The 17,910-nt window shown below is 35.8% G+C and overlaps 1 protein-coding gene across 1 annotated transcript in view; it reads left to right on the top strand.

The window, feature by feature from the left end:
• Nucleotides 1–656: 656 nt before the first annotated feature.
• Nucleotides 657–17,910, top strand: part of LEKR1 (leucine, glutamate and lysine rich 1) — a 191,813-nt gene continuing 174,559 nt past the window's right edge. Inside the window, exons 1-3 of the mRNA XM_012642881.1 lie at nucleotides 657–725; nucleotides 3,620–3,709; nucleotides 17,583–17,797. Coding sequence (XP_012498335.1) covers nucleotides 3,662–3,709; nucleotides 17,583–17,797 — 263 coding nt within the window. The 5' untranslated portion in view covers nucleotides 657–725; nucleotides 3,620–3,661. The remainder of the gene's footprint in view (nucleotides 726–3,619; nucleotides 3,710–17,582; nucleotides 17,798–17,910) is intronic.

The raw sequence follows: 17,910 nt of genomic DNA, 5'->3' as shown, positions 1-17,910 counted from the left end.
TGCTCCTGCCTGGATTAGTTAGAATATCACCCTATCCCAGGATGCAGTGTTTGTCGTGTAGTAGGTCATCAATAAACACTTGCTTTGTGAATGAATGTATGAATGAACAGAAGTCGGTCGCGTGTAAGGGTGGGCAGCCTTGTATAAATAAATAAAGCGTGGACTAGGGGTCTCAAAATACTTCTTGAACTAAGCCCTTCATCTTGACTACTTTTGGACTACAATGAAAATTTCACAACGCCTTTCCAATTAATTTGCTCTCGCTGCAATGACTGAGAACAGAGCTTCCCTTTAGACTCATGACCTCTACAGGCATCTTTTTTTCCATTTCTTCCTCTAATCAAGAACAGTAATCGCCCACAGCTGTGTCCGCCACACAGGCCCCGGAGGCAGGTGTGAGAGGTAGGACTACGACCCCCTGCCCCCGGCAGCCCCTCCCCAACCTCCAAGGGACTGGGACGTCTTCCTTCATTTCAACAGCAGCTACGAAGACTCCAGCCTTACCCCTCGATACCCTTCCCTCCCTCTCACAGCACTCCGCCGACCCCTTCCCAGAGCTTTCCAGCTTCCGCCGGAGGATCGCGGCTGTGCAGGGGAGCTCTGCTTCCGCGTCGGCGAGAGGCGTGGGCCGTGACGTCACCGCGCCCTGACGTCAGGCCGACGTGCAGCGCGGTCACCCGGGAGACCGGGAAAGCCGTTTCGCACTCGGCGGAATTGAGGTCTAGGTGAGCGACGATGGCTTTGCTCAGCCTCCGGATGACCAGTTCCCCCGGGATGCAGTTCCGGAGCGGAAGCGTGTTCGCACAGGGGAGAGGGCCAGAAAGCTGAGCTGCGGTGCCCCGGTGAGGGGGTGGGGCGCCGTGCTCCCCTGCGGCCCTTGCCTGGTCTCCGCGAGCCCGCCCTACCCAGGCACTACCCCTGACCCCCGACCCTTCGCCCCGCCTTCGCCTCTAGGAATGTGCGGCTCTGCCTCCTCATTCCCGCTCCCTCCTCCTTCTCTTCCGGCTTCAGCCAGTCCGGAGGGAACGGGGTTAGAAAGGGACAGATTTCAAATCCTTTCCAGCAGTTTTGTCTGGCCTTGCAGTTGGTTCATGCTTGGAAAATCCCGCTGCTTTAGGACTTTGTAAGGACGTGAACTCCCGCCTTCACCTGCCCCGGACCTGCTGGGTGATTTACGCGAAGGGAATGGTTCTTTACGTAAGAGCCTGAAAGCTGAACGGGAGTTAATGGCCCAGCGTGACACTGGCGTGAGAAAGGACGTTTCAGGGTTTAAAAAAATATCATGTTCTTGTTAGCAGATTCACAAACACCTAAGTAATCCACAGCCAGTTATCACCGCACCTCTTTTTGCAAAAGGGCACTCTACACAGGTGTAATGTGAAAGTTAAAGGGACTTGTTTGATAAAACACGCAAAATAATGTTAAGAGTAAATTAAAAATTGCAAATTTTCCCTGTTGTCAAACGGGAAAGAGACACTTCTTTTTACTGAGAAACCTAGTATTTGTGACTGCTTTCTTTGTTCCTGTAATAGGTATGCAAATCTTTGCAAAGACTCAGGAATCCTTTTATTGAGGGCCTGGAAGCCATTTCCTTACAATGTAAAACATCAATCTCTTTATCACTTTGGTAGTTTAGGTGCCTTACTCCTATTAATAGTTGTAACCACTTGCTTAGTTACAGACATATGAATTCTTTCGGATGAAGGCAATTAGCTAACACAGATGGCTGTCCCCAATACTAGGTGGATTTAACATGAACAATAAAAGAACATATAGCAAACTGTTAAGTCCTCTTAACATGACAAATTACCAATTTTCTTGAGAATATGTGTGTAATGAATTGTGTCTCCTTGGCTGTAATAGAGTGGGATTTCCTTTGTGATTTCATTAGCAGATTGTCTGTGAAGTCTAGTTAAATGCTTAGTTACTAATAAAAATTGATGTCTTTCTGCATTGTGGATAATTTTCCGGGTTGGCAGGATATTTTATTTTTAATTTTCCCTCAATAATAAGAACCTACCCAATTCTTCCTCTTAGTATACTAAGGCCATAAAGTTGGATTAGATTCACAATGAAGGTACTAAATAAAAACTGTTCTACTGATGCTTTACTTATACTGTCACTCAGATCCATGCTATCAAATAATTTAATGGGTGAAACTTTAAAAGGAGATTTTAGTTGGTAATTTTAGGAAAAATTCTACTCCTAGGAGAGTTGAAGATGATACCATTTTATTTTATGGATGGCAAATCCATTGTAAAATGGCAGAAATAAAAATAATGAGCATTCTGGGCTCTTGCCACATAACTGTGACAATCTGCCAAACATCAGATTATGTACTTGGCCATTTGGGCCTATGTTAACATAGTTAACTTTACCTCCATAATTGACCTCAGTTCCCTTTACCTTCCCCTTACCCCGTGTCATATTATGTTTTATATGGGAAGACATAAATCTCATTAGTTCTTTGTTTTAAATAGCAACTCATTGAAATAAGTATTTGTGTTAACACCTGATGAGGTATCCTCTCTTCCACCAATGGTTGCACAATTTTCAAGAATAATGCCATTATAGGACTTTTGTCAACTACAATTTTCCTGCCACCTTGCTATAGGTGGGGTTGCTCTAGCTGATAGAGTACTGTGCCTTTCTAGTCTATCTTTGTCAAAATCCTGGCCTGATCAAATGTAAACCTGAGGAAGTCTTCACTAACTCCCCACCCACATACTAAACATAAGACATTTTTCTTTCTTGAACTCTTTCTTTCTGCTCTTGTGTATATCTCATGGCCCTCAGGCCTTCTTCCCTGCAATGGAATTATGCCTGTATTATCTGACTCTGCTCCCCACCCTTAGATATATATAAATATCCCCTGAAACTAGACTGTCTATTCTTTCTACACATTTGGGAAGGATTAATAAAAAAGAACCCAAAGTATTTCTCCATTCATCACCTGTGGTTTTATGAAAATAGTGATAGAGTTTTATATTGAATTGCTTTTATTAGAAAAAGAAAATCTGTTAAACATAAAATATCTGCATACAACTATATAAATGTCCATCTTAGATAAAATTGGCACTTCTAATGCTTTGACCACTCTTCTTCTGTTCAGTGCCTGCATATCATATTTAATCTGGTAATTGTAAATGTTTTTTCTGTAGTTCATCATCTAAACCAGCATTCATGCCACAATTGCTGTTCTTACCATTTGCTGAACTAAATACCATATTTAGATTTTTCCTAGCGGCTTTTCAAAAAAAAAACTTGATGATTTAAAAAAATATACTGAAATAAACGTCTATTTAAAATTTTACAGTTATTTTGTATTTGCAAAACAAATAATTAGTAAACCTCAACAGAAATTATTATTAGACTATGAAGTTCTAACAAAAGAGAAAATGTAATTTCTAACTCAGTGATTTCTTTCTATAATTCTTTCTTGTTCTATTGGCCTAATAGCTGAGAAAACCCTAATTGTACCTTGTGACATTGAGTTGATAAAACAACTGTTGAAACAGTTATCCCCATTGATCCCAAAATACTAAGAGTTTATAAATCATCTTAATTTGAATTTTCTTTACAACATTTCAAATCTGACTATTGCTACCGATGTTTTTAGATTGTTTTGCTTCAGAGCTGTCTCAGTATATTTTGGGAAATTATGGATCGTCACATTCCCATGCATGCTTTACCTGAAGAAATCCAAAAGGTACGGTATTATATTCTGTTATTATAACAGTAGGAGCATTTTAGCAGTTACAGAATTTTAAAACCTAGGGACATGAATTCAGAGATATTATATTTATTTTGGTCACAGGATCTGAATGAGTTGGTGGAGTGGGAGAGGGAATCATCATGATGGGCAGAATTGTAGAATTCAATTACATGTAAAGAATTTTGTTCTTGTGGAAGAAGACAAATATGTAGTTCCAGTACAGTATTTGACCAGGTAGTTGTAGAGCCCTAATGAAAAGAAGGCCCCAGAAATGTTCATGTTTGTAAGTTTTTATGAAGCTAGATTTCTGTGTCTCTGTATAATGCGATTTCACCTATGTTAATTCTTGCCACTTACTGTGTGCCACGCACTGTTTTTTAAGTCCTGTCATATATGGTTGATCCTTGAACAACATTGAATCAAACTGCACAGGTCTAATTATACACGAATGTTTTTCAATAAATATATCGGAAAATTTTTTTGAGATTTGCAACAATTAAAAAAACACATGAACCACGTAGCCTAGAAATATTGAAAAAGTTAAGAAAAAGTTAGATCTATCATGAATGTGTAAAAAATATGTAGATACTAATCTTTTGTATCAAATACTATATATATAAATCTATTATAAAAAGTTACAGTATATCAAAACTTATGCACACAGACTGTACATGGTGCCATTCACAGTTAAGAGAAATATAAACAAATGTAAAGATATAGTCTTAAATCATAACTGCATAAAATTTACTGTTGTATAGTGTACTACTGGAATAATTTCATAGCAACTTCCTGTTACTATTGCGGTGAGCTCAATTGTTGTGACTATCTGCTTAAAATGTCATGTGACACTAATCATCTCCACGTTCATCTTTCTAGTAAAAAGTGATCCCCTGCTGTTCTTGTGTGTTTTTCATCATGTTTAGTGCAGTACTATAAGCCTCGAATAATACCAGGGGACCCATATAAAGTGCCACTAGTGATGCTAGAAGTATTTCAGGAAGCAAAGTCATGACATTACAAGAAAAAGTTGAATTGTTTGATATGTACTATAGATTGAGGTTTGCAGTTGTGGTTACCCACCATTTCAAGATAAATGAATCCAACGTAAGGACCATTGTAAAAAAAGAAAAGGAAATTTGTGATGCCATAGCTGTAGCTACACCGGCAGGTGCAAAAACTTTGCCCTTTTTCAGAAATACTTTTTTTACCTCATATTGAAAATGCAATTTTTATGTGGGTGCAGGATTGCTATAAGAAAGTCATCCCTTTAGATTCTAATATTTGAGAAAAAGATGAAATCATTATATGACAACTTTTTTAAAGTTTTATAAAGCAAAAGGAAAGTGAAGGATCTAAAGCTGGAGAAATTAATGACAGCAAAAGATGGTTTGATAATTTTAGCAAGAGGTTTGGCTTAAAAAATATCAAGATAACAGGAGAAGCAGCTACTGCCAACCAAGAGGCAGCACACAAATTCCCAGATGCCATCAAGAAAATCATTGAGGAGAAACAATATCTGCCTGAACAGGTTTTTAATATAGACGAAAGTGCCCTATACTGGGAAAAAAAAGCCACAGAGGACATTTACTAATAAGGAAAAGAAGCAAGCACCAGGATTTAACATAGGAAGGGATAGGCTAATTCTACAGTTTTGTGCAAATGCAGTTGAGTTTATGATCAGTATTGTCCTTATCTATTAAGCTGCTAACCCAGAGCCTTGAAGGGAAAAGAGAAACACCATTCTTTTGGTTGTACAACAAGAAGGCCTGCACAATGAGAACTCTTTCTCTGGATTGATTCCATCAGTGCTTTGTCTCTGAAGGCAGGAAGTACCTTGCCAGTAAGGGACTATCTTTTAAAGTGCTTTTGATTTTAGACATTGCCCCTAGCCATGCGGAACTCCATGAGTTCAACACTGATGGTGTGGAAGTGGCCTACTTGCCCCCAAACACAATGTCTCTAATTCAGTTACTAGATCAGAGGATCATAAGAACCTTTAAAGCTCATTACACACAATATTCTATGGAAGGGATTGTCAATTTTGTGGAAGAGAACCCTGATAGAACATCATAGAAGTCAGGAGGGATTACACCACTGAAGATGCCATCATTATAGAAAAAACTGTGAAAGTCATCAAGCCCAGAACGATAAATTTCTGCTGGAGAAAACTGTGTCCAGATGTTGTGCATGACTTCATAGGATTTACAACAGAGCCAATCAGGGAAATCACGAGATTGTGAATATGGCAAAAAAGGTGGGGATGAAGGGTTTTAAGATTCTGATCTTGGAGAAATTCAAGAGCTAATAGACACCACACTGGAGGAATTAATGGAAGATGACTTGATGGAGATGAGTGTTTCCGATCCAGTGCCAGATGATGAGGAAGAAGACATAGAAGAAACAGTACCAGAAAACAATTGACATTAGATGTTCTGCCAGAAGGGTTCCAGTTATTCAAGACTGCTTTTAACTTCTTTAATGGCATGGACCCTTCTATGATATGGGCACTGCAACTAAAGCAAATGTTGGAAGAAGTATTGGTACCATATAGAAACATTTTGAGAGAAATGAAAAAGCAAAAAAGTCAGAAATTATGATGTATTTCCTCAAAGTACTCTGAGTGTGCCTGTCTCTCCTGCCTCCCCTTCCACCTTCTCTGTCTCTGCCACCTCTGAGACAAGCCCAACCCTGCCTCTTCCTACTCTTCCTCAGACTACTCAACATGAAGACAAGGATGAAGACCTTTATGATGATCCACTTCCACTTAATGAATAGTAAATATCTTTTCTCTTCCTTATGATTTTCTTAACAACATTTTCTTTTCTCTAGCTTACTTTATTGTAAGAATACAGTATGTAATACATATAACATACAAAATCTATGTTAATTGACTATTATCAGTAAGGCTAATGGTCAACAGTAGTTATTAGCAGTTAAGTTTTTGGGAAGTCAAAAGTTACATGTAGATTTTTGACTGTGGGTGAGGGTTGTTCAAGAGTCAACTATATATCAACCCATTTAATCTGGTTAACAGTCAGTTCTTCACAGTTTCTATGCTACTCTCCTCCTTGTTAGTTTACATCTGTCCTCAGACAAAAGCATTTCTCCCGTATTTAGTTTGGCAACCCATACATTGTTAACAGTATAATTTTAAAAATACCTCTTTGAAGATGATTGACTTAAATTGTGAGTTAAAACCTCAACCTTAGCTATCATTAATCATTCAGGTTTTACAGTGAATTTACACTCAACTCTTAATTAACCTCCAATCCATTATATTTTAATTAGAAATTGCAGTCAACTCTCAGATATGCTTTTGTCCATTGTGCATGTTTCTTTGGGCTGCCCGTTGGTATTAATCATGCTGTTGATTTAACTTGATGCTTACTGTTGCTGCCTGTCCTTCAGATTTATGCAAACTGCAACCTAGCAGGAATTGGAAGGGAAGACTAGTTACCAGAGAAGACCTTTAAATCATTGAATTCAATTCTCTTTACCTTTTAATTTAGGTATAAAAGATTAAGCACAGAGAGAGCTCAGCTATGCTTATGTTCACCTGAGAAATGGCACTTATATTGTTTGAAGACATGGAATATCCTTTCTCTTACCCCGAACTGCATACTAGCCTAAATGTGGTAGAGATTAAAAGAAACAAAGCAAAGCAAAACAAAAAAATCTATAAGAAACAATATCTACAGTTCAAGCTCTAATCACCTGTCAGGAAGAGAATATATAATGACATGAAAAAAAAATTTCTACAAGACACTGTATGATTTAAGTGTCATATAAGCTAGTATCTGCTATGAGAATGGAGAAGGATGGTCAAAGGGGGAGCTTTATGCAGGAGGAACTGGAGTTGTTTTTTGTTTTGTTTTGTTTTTTTTTTTGAGACAATGTCTCACTCTTGCTCTCTTGCCCAGGCTAGACTGGCTCTGTTGCCCAGGCTAGACTGCCGTGGCGTCAGGCTAGCTCACAGCAACCTTAAACTCCTGGGCTCAAGCGATCCCTCTGCCTCAGCCTCCCGAGTAGCTGGGACTACAGGCATGCACCACCATGCCCGGCTGCTTTTTTTTTCTATATATTTTTAGTTGTCCAGCCAATTTCTTTCTATTTTTAGTAGAGACAGGGTCTCGCTCTTGCTTGGGCTGGTCTCAAACTCCTGAGCTCAAAGGATCCACGGACCTTGGCCTCCCAGAGTGCTAGGATTATAGGCGTGAGCCACCGTGCCTGGCCTGGAGTTGGTTTTTGAAGGCCAAGTATTTCTATAGACAGCAGGTAAGGCATCTCAGGCCAAAGGACCAGAAGCTTTCTGATGAAAGCTGGCCAACTTAGAGAATGTTTAACAACTTTAGTGTTTTGAAAACATAAAATATGTATTTATTTTGACAAGATTTTTTATGAGAGTTGTAGAGTGTGTTCTCTCATGTTTGAGGTACTTTATAAGTAAATTGTTTAAAAAATGCTAAAATCAAGCATTTCGTAAATTCATGGCCGGAGTGTGAAGTAGGAATGGCAGGCACCTGTCCAGGCAGTGCAGAGAAGTGGGAACTCCAGGAGAGGCTCAGCTGCCTAAGGTCTTGGACATGTATGCTGGTTGTATCCCTTGGCCTGCCTAATGTTTAAAATGTAAAGTGCAGCTTAGCACTTTTTCAGAGCTAAGTTAGATACACTTATACAACAAATATTTATTATATCTGTCATGTGCCAGCCTTTTTTCTGAGTGCTTGATTATAAAGTAACCAAAATATGTATATGCATCCCAAAAGTTATAATAGCACAATCATTTAAAGTAAATATTTGTTTTTCGTAACTTCTTACCTATATTTGATTTATCTAGATTTTGTCTGTAATTTTTAACTTAATTGTCTAGTGATTGGGCAGCATATCTAGTCAGTTTGTGTATATCATCCTATGTAAAATAATGTTAGAGATATAGATGTATAGCTTAAAGTAGTAACAGGAGTAGTTTAGATTAGAACTGTTTCATTTTTAAGATGAAGAAAACAAATATTTTTTTCATAATGGCTTGGAAATTGTGCTCTATTTCTTTATTGGAGGAAAAAAGGACTTGAGGTGGGTGGATCAGCGTGCAGAGAAGACAGAGAAGTCTTTCAAAAGTCTTCCAAAGGATTTTTTTTTTCCTTTCTTCTGTTAACTTTTTTTTCTTTTTTTTTTTATAATTTCATTTTCAACAGATCTGCATCTTCTGTTAACTTTAGGTGTACTTTTTGTGCTGGCTTCTCTTTATAGAGAAGTCCCTGCTGTGTTTCCTTTTTTTTCCCTGCAAAGGCAAGGAAGGATAGTATAAAAATCAGGGGAAAAAAGGTGAAGGGAGAGCCTTTCCTATTTATTTCTTTCTGTACTTTTGCTATATGATATGGAAATGGATGGTTAATAAATTAGAACATGAAAATGACTGTACTGCACTGTACTATTAATAGCAAAATGAGTGAAAGTAGAAAAAGGAGAGTTGTAAGAAAATGTAAAGGTGGTGGGGGAAATGGCCACGAAAGAAAAGTGTAGAGAAGAAGGATGATGATAATAAGCTATAGTTAGAAATCTATTGCCTGATTAAAAGGCTAAGATTTTTAAATCATCTTCCCCGGTTCTCATCTCCTCAGGGAATCTTAGGGAAAAAGGAGTAAAATAATCTCTCATTCCCAGGTCTTTTTGCTTTTTATCAGAATTTCTGACTGAGCATGGAACACTTCTCAGACTTCCATCTCCTTAAGTGGCAGAAAATGTGAAAGAGACACATGGGCTGGCCAGCAAGATCACGTTTGTCCCCTTTGTCTACTGCTGGACTTTACAGTTTACTTCTGTATATACTTGGACCATATCTCTAAATCTGCTTGCCCTCTTGGCTGAGCTGACTCCTACCTGTCTCTGACCTCAGATAACCACCAGCATTGCTGGAATTTTCATCCAGTATTCTAAAAGCAGAATGCATTTATAATGATAATACAATTCTGGGTTTAGGATTTTATTGCCACAATTTAAAACTGAAACAACACTTATATAAAGATCAGCAAAGTAATACTATAATTGTATATCTCTTCCACTCATGAATGTCAATCCATTTTAGAGACATATGGACTCCTCTTTTTAGAAAAGAGCAATAAATATTTTTCCTTTTGCTGTTTTTGCTAGGGGACATATGCAGAAGTCAAAACAACAGCAACAAGTGAGTGGAAAAAATCAGTTTGCAAAAGTTAAACCGATCTCTCTTGTTTCTTAAAATGTTGACAAAGTGAATACTTCTAATAGGATTTTAGCTTGAGGAGATCTTTATTAACACAGGACACAAAGTAAAATAAAGAGATCAGAGTTGTTTATTTTACAAAACAGAAATGGCTATGCAAGGGCTGGAGAGCACAGTGTTCTTTCTGGGGTAACAATCCCTTTCCCTAGCAGTAACAGCTCATTTTGTCCTGTTTCAGTAAAGTAATTTTAGTACTTTGGAACTTTGAAATTTATTCAGAATAACAGTTTTATATTTCCAAGCGCAGATTGTCATTACCAGAAAAAAAAAAAAAAAAGAAAAGAAAAAAAACCTTAATTTTCCAGGTCATTTTGGGCCACTATGGCTAGGTTCAGATTTTATATTGAGTTAAAGTAGAAGAAAAGGAAAAGAAAATGGTCTTAGAAATGTCAGACCTAGCATCCTGGGAAAGTTGTAATGTGTATGTGTAGTGTATTTTTAAGCAATTGCAATTTCAAAACCTTATGACAAAAGGAATAGGAAGCAGTATAATTTTTGGAAAGACTATTCACTTATTATTGTGACCTAAGGTAGTTCATTAGGAAAAAGAATTTTTTAAAAATATTACTGTGAATCTTGAAAAATCTGAATTTGTCAATTTGCAGTCAAAAATACTTTGGCTAACTAGCCATAGAAGGTCATAGAGTTTACTAAGGTGAAGTTTCCCAGTGGGAAGATAGATATTGCAGGAAATATACTTTGCAAGTATATTTAGATAGACATAGGTGTATCATGTATAATTTATATATTATAAAGCCAGCATTTCTGATATTGCTCAATAAAATGTCTTTATAGATTTATCTCTAGTATTTTAGTGCCAGATTGATTTTTATTTTTATTATTTTAAAATTAAACTTATTATTTTGAGATATTGTAGATTCACATGCAGTTGTAAGAAATAACACCACAAGATCCTGTGTATCCTTCACCCAGCTTCACCCAATGGTAACATCTAGTAAAATTAAAGTATAGTATCATAACCACGATATTTGACAATTGATACAGTCAAGATACAGAACAGTTCCATCACAACAAGGATTCCTCATGTTGCCCTGTTATAACCACATTCATCTTAACTTCCCCAATCTCTTCCCTCTTCCCAATCTATGACCCCTGGCAACCATTGATCTGGTCTCCAATAATTTTATTATTTCAAGAATGTTATATAAATGGAATCATGTAGTGTGTAACCTTTTCAGATTAGCTTTTTTCATTCTGTAATTCTCTGAAGCTTCGTTCAAGTTATTGTATGTATTAATAGTTTAGTCCTTCTTATTGCTGAGTAGTATTTCATGGTATGAATGTACTAGTTATTTAACCATTCACCTACCTGTTGAAGGGTATCTGGGTTTTATCTAGTTTTGGGGTATTATGTACGAAGCTGCTATAAACATTCATTTATGTGAACATATGTTTTCATTTTCCTGGGATAAGTGCCCATGAGTACAATTGCTAGGTTTTATGGTAATTACATGTTTAGTTTTTTAAGATACTGCTAAACTGTTTTCCAGAGTGGCTGTACCATTTTACATTCTCACCTGCAATATATGAGTGATCTAGTTTCTCTATATCTTTATCAGCATTTGATGTTATCACTGGTGTGAAGTGAAATCTCATTGTGGTTTTAATTTGCATTTTCTTAATGACTGATCATGTTGACTATCTTTTCATGTGCTTATCATGTGCTTAGTTGGCATCTGTATATCCTCTTAGGTGAAATGTCTCCATGTCTTTTGCCCATTTTCTAATTTTTTTTTTTTTTTTACTGTTGAGTTTTGAGAATTATTTATAATCTAGATACTAGTCAGATGTGTGGTTTGCAAATATTTTCTCCTAGTCTGTAGCTTGTCTTTTCATTCTCTTCACAGGGTCTTTTGCAGAGCAAAAGTTTTTAATTTTGATGAAATCCAGGTATTAAATTTTCCATTTATGGATCCTGTTTTTGGTATGAAGTGTAAGAAATACTGGCCTAGATCCTGAAGATTTTCTCCTGTCATTTTTTTAAATCATATTTTTATGTTTTGCATTTAAATCCATGATTATATAAAATGTGGAGTTTAGGTTGAGGTTCTTTTTTTTTTTTTAACCTGTAGATATCCAATTGTACCAGCACCATTTGTTGAAAAGGCTGTCTTTTCTTCATTAAATTGTTTTTACATCTTTGTCAAAATCAGTTTGGCATATTTATGTAGGTCTATTTCTGGGTTCTTTATTCTCTTCTATTGATCGATGTGTCTGTCCTTCTACCAGTGCCTTATAATCTTGATTACTATAGCAATACAGTATGTCTTGAAAATCAGGTAGAATGTTTCCTCCCACTTTATCCTTCTTTTTCAGGATTGTTTTAGCTATTCTAGTTACTTTGGCTTTCTATTATATATAAATTTGAGAATAATCCTGTCTATATAAAACATCTTGCTGGGAGTTTGATAGGAATTGCAATATCCCAATTTAGGGAGAATTGATATCTTTACTATTTTGAGTCTTTCAAACCATAAACATAGTATGTCTTTCCATTTATTTAGATCTTCTTCAGTTTATTTTATCAGCATTTTGTAGCTTTCAGCATACAAATCCTGTACATGTTTTATTATATCTATACCTAAGGACTTAATTTTTTTGATCAATTGTAATTGGTATTGGTTTTTGGTTTTTTTTTTTGGTATTTTTAATTTCAGCGTTCATGTGCTCACTGGGAGTATATAGAAATACAGTTTATTATAGTTTATTTTTCTATGTGTATCTTACATCATGTAACCTTACTGAACTTATTAATAAGTTCTAGCAGTTTTATTATAGATTTCTTGGGATTTTCTATGTAGATAATTATGTCATCTCAAATAGGTGCAGTTTTATTTCTTCCTTCTAATATGCATAACTTTTATAATATTTTCTCTTCTTGCCTTATTGCTCTGGCTAGATATTCCAGCATTATGTTGAATAAGGGCAGTGAGAATGGACATCCTTACCTTTTTCTCAGCCTTAAGGAAAAAGCACTCAGTCTTTTACTATTAAGTACCATATAGCTGTAGGTGTTTTGGGAGATGCCCTTTACCAAATTGATTTTTAAATTATAGAGCAGTAAGTCGACTTAATGATGAGGAAGGGTACCGATGGCCTTATGAAGTGGTCAGGTGGTCTGCGTGACTAATGACTTGAAGTGTCCACTGTCCTATCTCAAAATCTTTCTCCTAATCTGAATGATATTTACTTAGACACTCATCATTTTGAGTAAAGGCATCTTTTTTAATGTAAAACCTCTTAGAAGGATTAACATTTTATACTGCTGTTACTCTTGCTTTTGTGAACTAGTTTATTTCTTTTCTCCTTGTCTAAGCACAGAAAGCATGGGATGGGTGGAGAAGAAAGAGGGACAATTTTTGGAGCAGAGAAATGCCACAGTTGGGCAGCAGGAGGGTACTGAGTGCCTTTGCTAGTTAAAGTATAGGCAGGAACTCTGAAAAGGATCTGAGGCCTAATTTAAATTTTTAAAAAATTTATATCATTTTGATATTAAATAACTATAATTTTAAAAGTACAAACGCTACATTTGAGAAGTTTGTTTTGTAATTTATTTTCAAATGGTTCTACATTTGTTTAATATACTCGAATTGTTAATGTCTCCTCAAAGTGAATCTTGTAGGAAGCAAAAACATCCTGTTAATGATAGCCCTTTTGTCAAGAATGACAGCATGTCATTATTTTACTTTCAAAATGAGAAGATGATGTAACACAAGTTATAATAATGAAGCATAAATTATATTTCACAAAAAAACCAGATAACTTTCACTTACTTCGTTTGGGAACATAATTACAGTATTCATATTTTCTCAAGTTTCAAAAAAATGCCCTAATTAGTACATACAGACACTAAATTTGAAAGGTTTATTACATTTTTTCTGGTGTAGTTTGCTTACAGAAATTATTTACAATTTAATAGCATTGAAAACTTTTGTGCAATATACTTATTTAACAGATCCCTTAGTGATTTGGATTGTACTAGGTCAAGAGACAGCTTTTGTGGAAATTATTTTATAATTTTATTGTCTTGTTTCCTAGAGCATAAAGAATATCATGTTTTCTCTTTCTTTTGCTGAACTTCTAGAACACCTATTCTCTAAAATGCATTGCTTCACTTATTTCAGCTTTTCCTCCTTTGACTGCTATGATGAAATAACAATCTAATAGCTTTTACAATATGAAGTTTATACTAGTTCTGTTTGTGCATCAGGCTGCAAATAGTATATACTCATCAAGAGTTTTCTTTAAAATAAGGATAGTGCACTTTGCCAGGAGAATGGAAAAAACTATGATTAATAAGCAAGAGTTAAGGATGAAATGTCTTGGAGTAAGCAATATACTTTTCAAATTAACAGGAAGGAACCAAAACCCAAGATGGGATTTTAAAAAAATACCCATCTGTTCTGAATTAGTTCAGGTCTCTTGACCTGAGTAAATTATATTTCTGGGGGTTAATAGTATCTTTGAATGGGATTGCTGAGCCACTCTTGGTTATCTTTGAGGACATGTAGAAAGTAAGAGAATAATGTAAAAATACCATTCTATGTATAAAATGCCCATAAATTACAACCTGTGAGCTTTATTTTAATCCTTGACAAGATTTTAGAATATATTATTAAAGGGTGGTTTGTAAGGATATATTAGAGAAAACAGTAACCCTTGGACCAATTTTATGTTCACTAAGAGCTAGCATATAGGCCTTGCCATTAAGTTTTGTATAGGGTTACTAGACCCAGGAACTGATTAGGCATAGAATATATGGACTTTATGAAGGCATTTGACAAAGCGTGTCATAATATTCCTGGAGATAGTATAAATAAATATAGGCTAGTTACAAAGATAATTGGATAGTTTAATAACAAGATGAAGAGTTGTACCTGAAATGTACTGAGTAATGGATTAGTATCAACCAAGGTGATATGACAGGGTATGGAGATCTGTCCTCAACTTTGTCATATTCAACATTTTAAAATCAATGAATTAGAGGGATAAAATGACTTATAAGGATCAAATTTGCAAAAGACACAAAGCTTAGAATTTCCTGGATACAAAAAGTAATAGCTAAAGGCTGAGCCTAAGACATATACATATATTTATGTTTACATTTGTAGTTCTGCACTTGGATCTGAAAAGCCAAATGCTCACATAATAGAATGGAAAGTATTGGTTTCAAGGAATAGGTAGCTTAAAGGAGAAGAGAGAAAATAGTAGAGGAAGATTGGGCATGGATCCTAAAGGACAATCAGGGCAGCTACATCTTAAGAGGGACTGAAGTGAGGAACTGGAAGGTCATCGGGTATAAGACAGTGACTGATTCCATTTTTTTTTTTTCTCTCTCTCTGGAACCACAGTGTCTTTGTCTCAGCTTCTCTCTGTGTGTCTACTCATTCTTCTCTCTCATTCCAGTAGTGTGGCTTACTCTGTATCTTGTACATGACCCTTTTCTCTTATGGCTGCCTCAGAAGTGACCTAAATGCCTGGATCTTCAACATTTTCAGGCTTAGTTGCCTCATCTCAGTTTAGGGCTTGGTGCTTCTGTGTCCAATATTCAGTCCTGGTCCACTAATCACCCGTGGCTAGGATAGGTGGGTAGAGGAAGTCATAGTCACCAGACATAGCAGCAGCCAGGGCTCTGGAAAGTGGATTCTTTAAAAGGAGGAAATAGATGAGAAGGGAATGCTTGGTATATTCAGTAAGATGAGACGTGGGTTTTCACTGCAGTATTTTTTTATTTAATATAAAATCCAGTTATAGTATATAATAGCAGCATATAATTGCTAAAAATACAAAAGACCAATGTGATCTAAGTTTGCATTAGAAGATATTAATATTATTAATGATATTACTAATGAAATAGAATGTGAGAAGTTTGAGTCCTCTCTTACTCTGTTTTAGTGAGACCAACCAAGCTGAACTATTCATTTCTGGGCACCATACTTTGAAACACATATTGAACACCGGAACAAGTTCAGAGAAATCTAGAATGAGGAAGAAACTAAGCTGAAGGAATTGGAAGTGTTGACCTGGAGAGGAGAAGACGTGGACTGTTCCTGATGGCTGTCTTTAAATATTAAAAAGACTTTTGTGGGAAAGAGTCCTGGGGTTGGTCCACGTGGTTACTAAGAGGACTAGGACCAATGGATGCTCCAGGGAGACAGATTTGGGATGAACGTGAGAAAGAATTTCCTGAGAGACAAAAGTGGCAGAAGGTGAAAGGGCTGCTTTAGAAAGTAGTTTCCAGCATTTTGGGATGTTAAAATAGAGGCTGAACAACAACATACCTAGGTTGGAATAAACTCAATGAACCCATCTAGAGCTTGAACCAGGTTATCTTTATGATTTCTTTCAAGCCTCATGTTTTATGAATCTATAAATTTGATATCAGTGGCAATTAGATGATTGATGTAGTCATTCATCTATATCCCATGGTATTGTATTATGGTGTTTAATTTAGAATTTTTATTATTAAAGTTTAAATGAGCCAGATTTTACTTTATAAAAATTTATTTCTTCCAGCCAACATTTGTGTAATGGCATTGATAGGCAGATATGGTGGCAACCACTCTTAGTTACAGGAGCAGTTTTTACAGTCTCAAGGGAGGTTGTATTAAGAGTAAATATTCATTGAATAACTTAAGAATTGATTTCAATTTACTGCCCTGAAGCAAGTATTTTATGAAGCTGTCTCTTATCCTTTGTGAATAGCAAAATGAGCAGAGGCTACTTGAGAAAGAAAAAAGAATTATCTCTCTCTCTTGACTTTGCTGAAATTCCATTTTTCACTGCCCATATGCTGGCCACTTTATCTGAAGAAAATAAGAAGATTTAGCTGACATACACCTGGTAGATAAATATAATACAAATGGTTAAAGGCATAGGTGCTGGTTTAAAGTAGACCTGGGTTTTAGTCCCAACTTCTCCACATATTAGCAGGTTATTTAACTTCAGTAGTCTCAGGTTTTTAAAAATAATCTATAAAATGGGTATAACCATATGTACTGAGAGAAAAGAACTGATTTAGGGAGAAGAGATTAGGTTCAAAGTGTTTTTCCTATTTTTAGGCTTATGACAAAATGTTAAGTTCTATAAAAATCATAAATGCTGAAACTGAACAGGAACTTAGAGTTCATTTGGTCCAATGCCATAATTTTACAAAGGAGGAAAATAAGATCTGAAAAAGCCAAGAGGCATCTCCAGGATCACAGACAGCTGGCAATGAAAAGCCAGAGATTTCCTTCCACTTCACGGAAAACTGATCTTAAGACAACAATTGTAAAGATGTTTTCACCATTTTAAGTTTTATTTTCTGGAAAATATTTCAAGAGTAAATCTTTCTTAGAGATACCATGGAGAAATAATTACTCTGTAAGACTCTTCTAATTCTAAGATTTTGTGTCAGAGTCAATATGCCAGTTTAAAAAATTTTATACAGATGTAGGCAATGTCATAATTATTGCTCCATGGCATAGTACACTATATATTTACTTCATTTGACCAGCATGGTTGCAATAATATTTTCTGTTGAACTTTATTTTTCAGATTTTAAAAAATATCATTTTAGTAAGTATATGTTCTATTTCCTAGATGTCACCTGAAGAAAAAGTTTGTAAGTATTGTGGAGTCAGCTATCTAATTCTGCATGAATTTAAGGATATGGAAGAAAAAGTAAAAGCAATGGAAAAAGAGATGAAATTTTATCAAGGAAGTATAGAACGTGAAAAGATACTTCAAGAAAAACTACAGTCTCTTAGCCAAGAGTTTGAACAGTACAAAATTGACAATGAATCCAAAACAGAAAGGTGGAGTATGTTTTTCTTTTCTATCATTTATTTAGTTTGAAGGAAAACTACAGAAAACAGACATTGTACGATTTTCTAGAATTTCTCTATATCAGGTATAATTTATTCTTTAA

Source organism: Propithecus coquereli, unplaced genomic scaffold, assembly GCF_000956105.1.
Source record: "Propithecus coquereli isolate 6110/MARCELLA unplaced genomic scaffold, Pcoq_1.0 Scaffold19, whole genome shotgun sequence".
NCBI lineage: Eukaryota > Metazoa > Chordata > Mammalia > Primates > Indriidae > Propithecus > Propithecus coquereli.
This window is presented reverse-complemented; position numbering and strand designations above follow the sequence as displayed.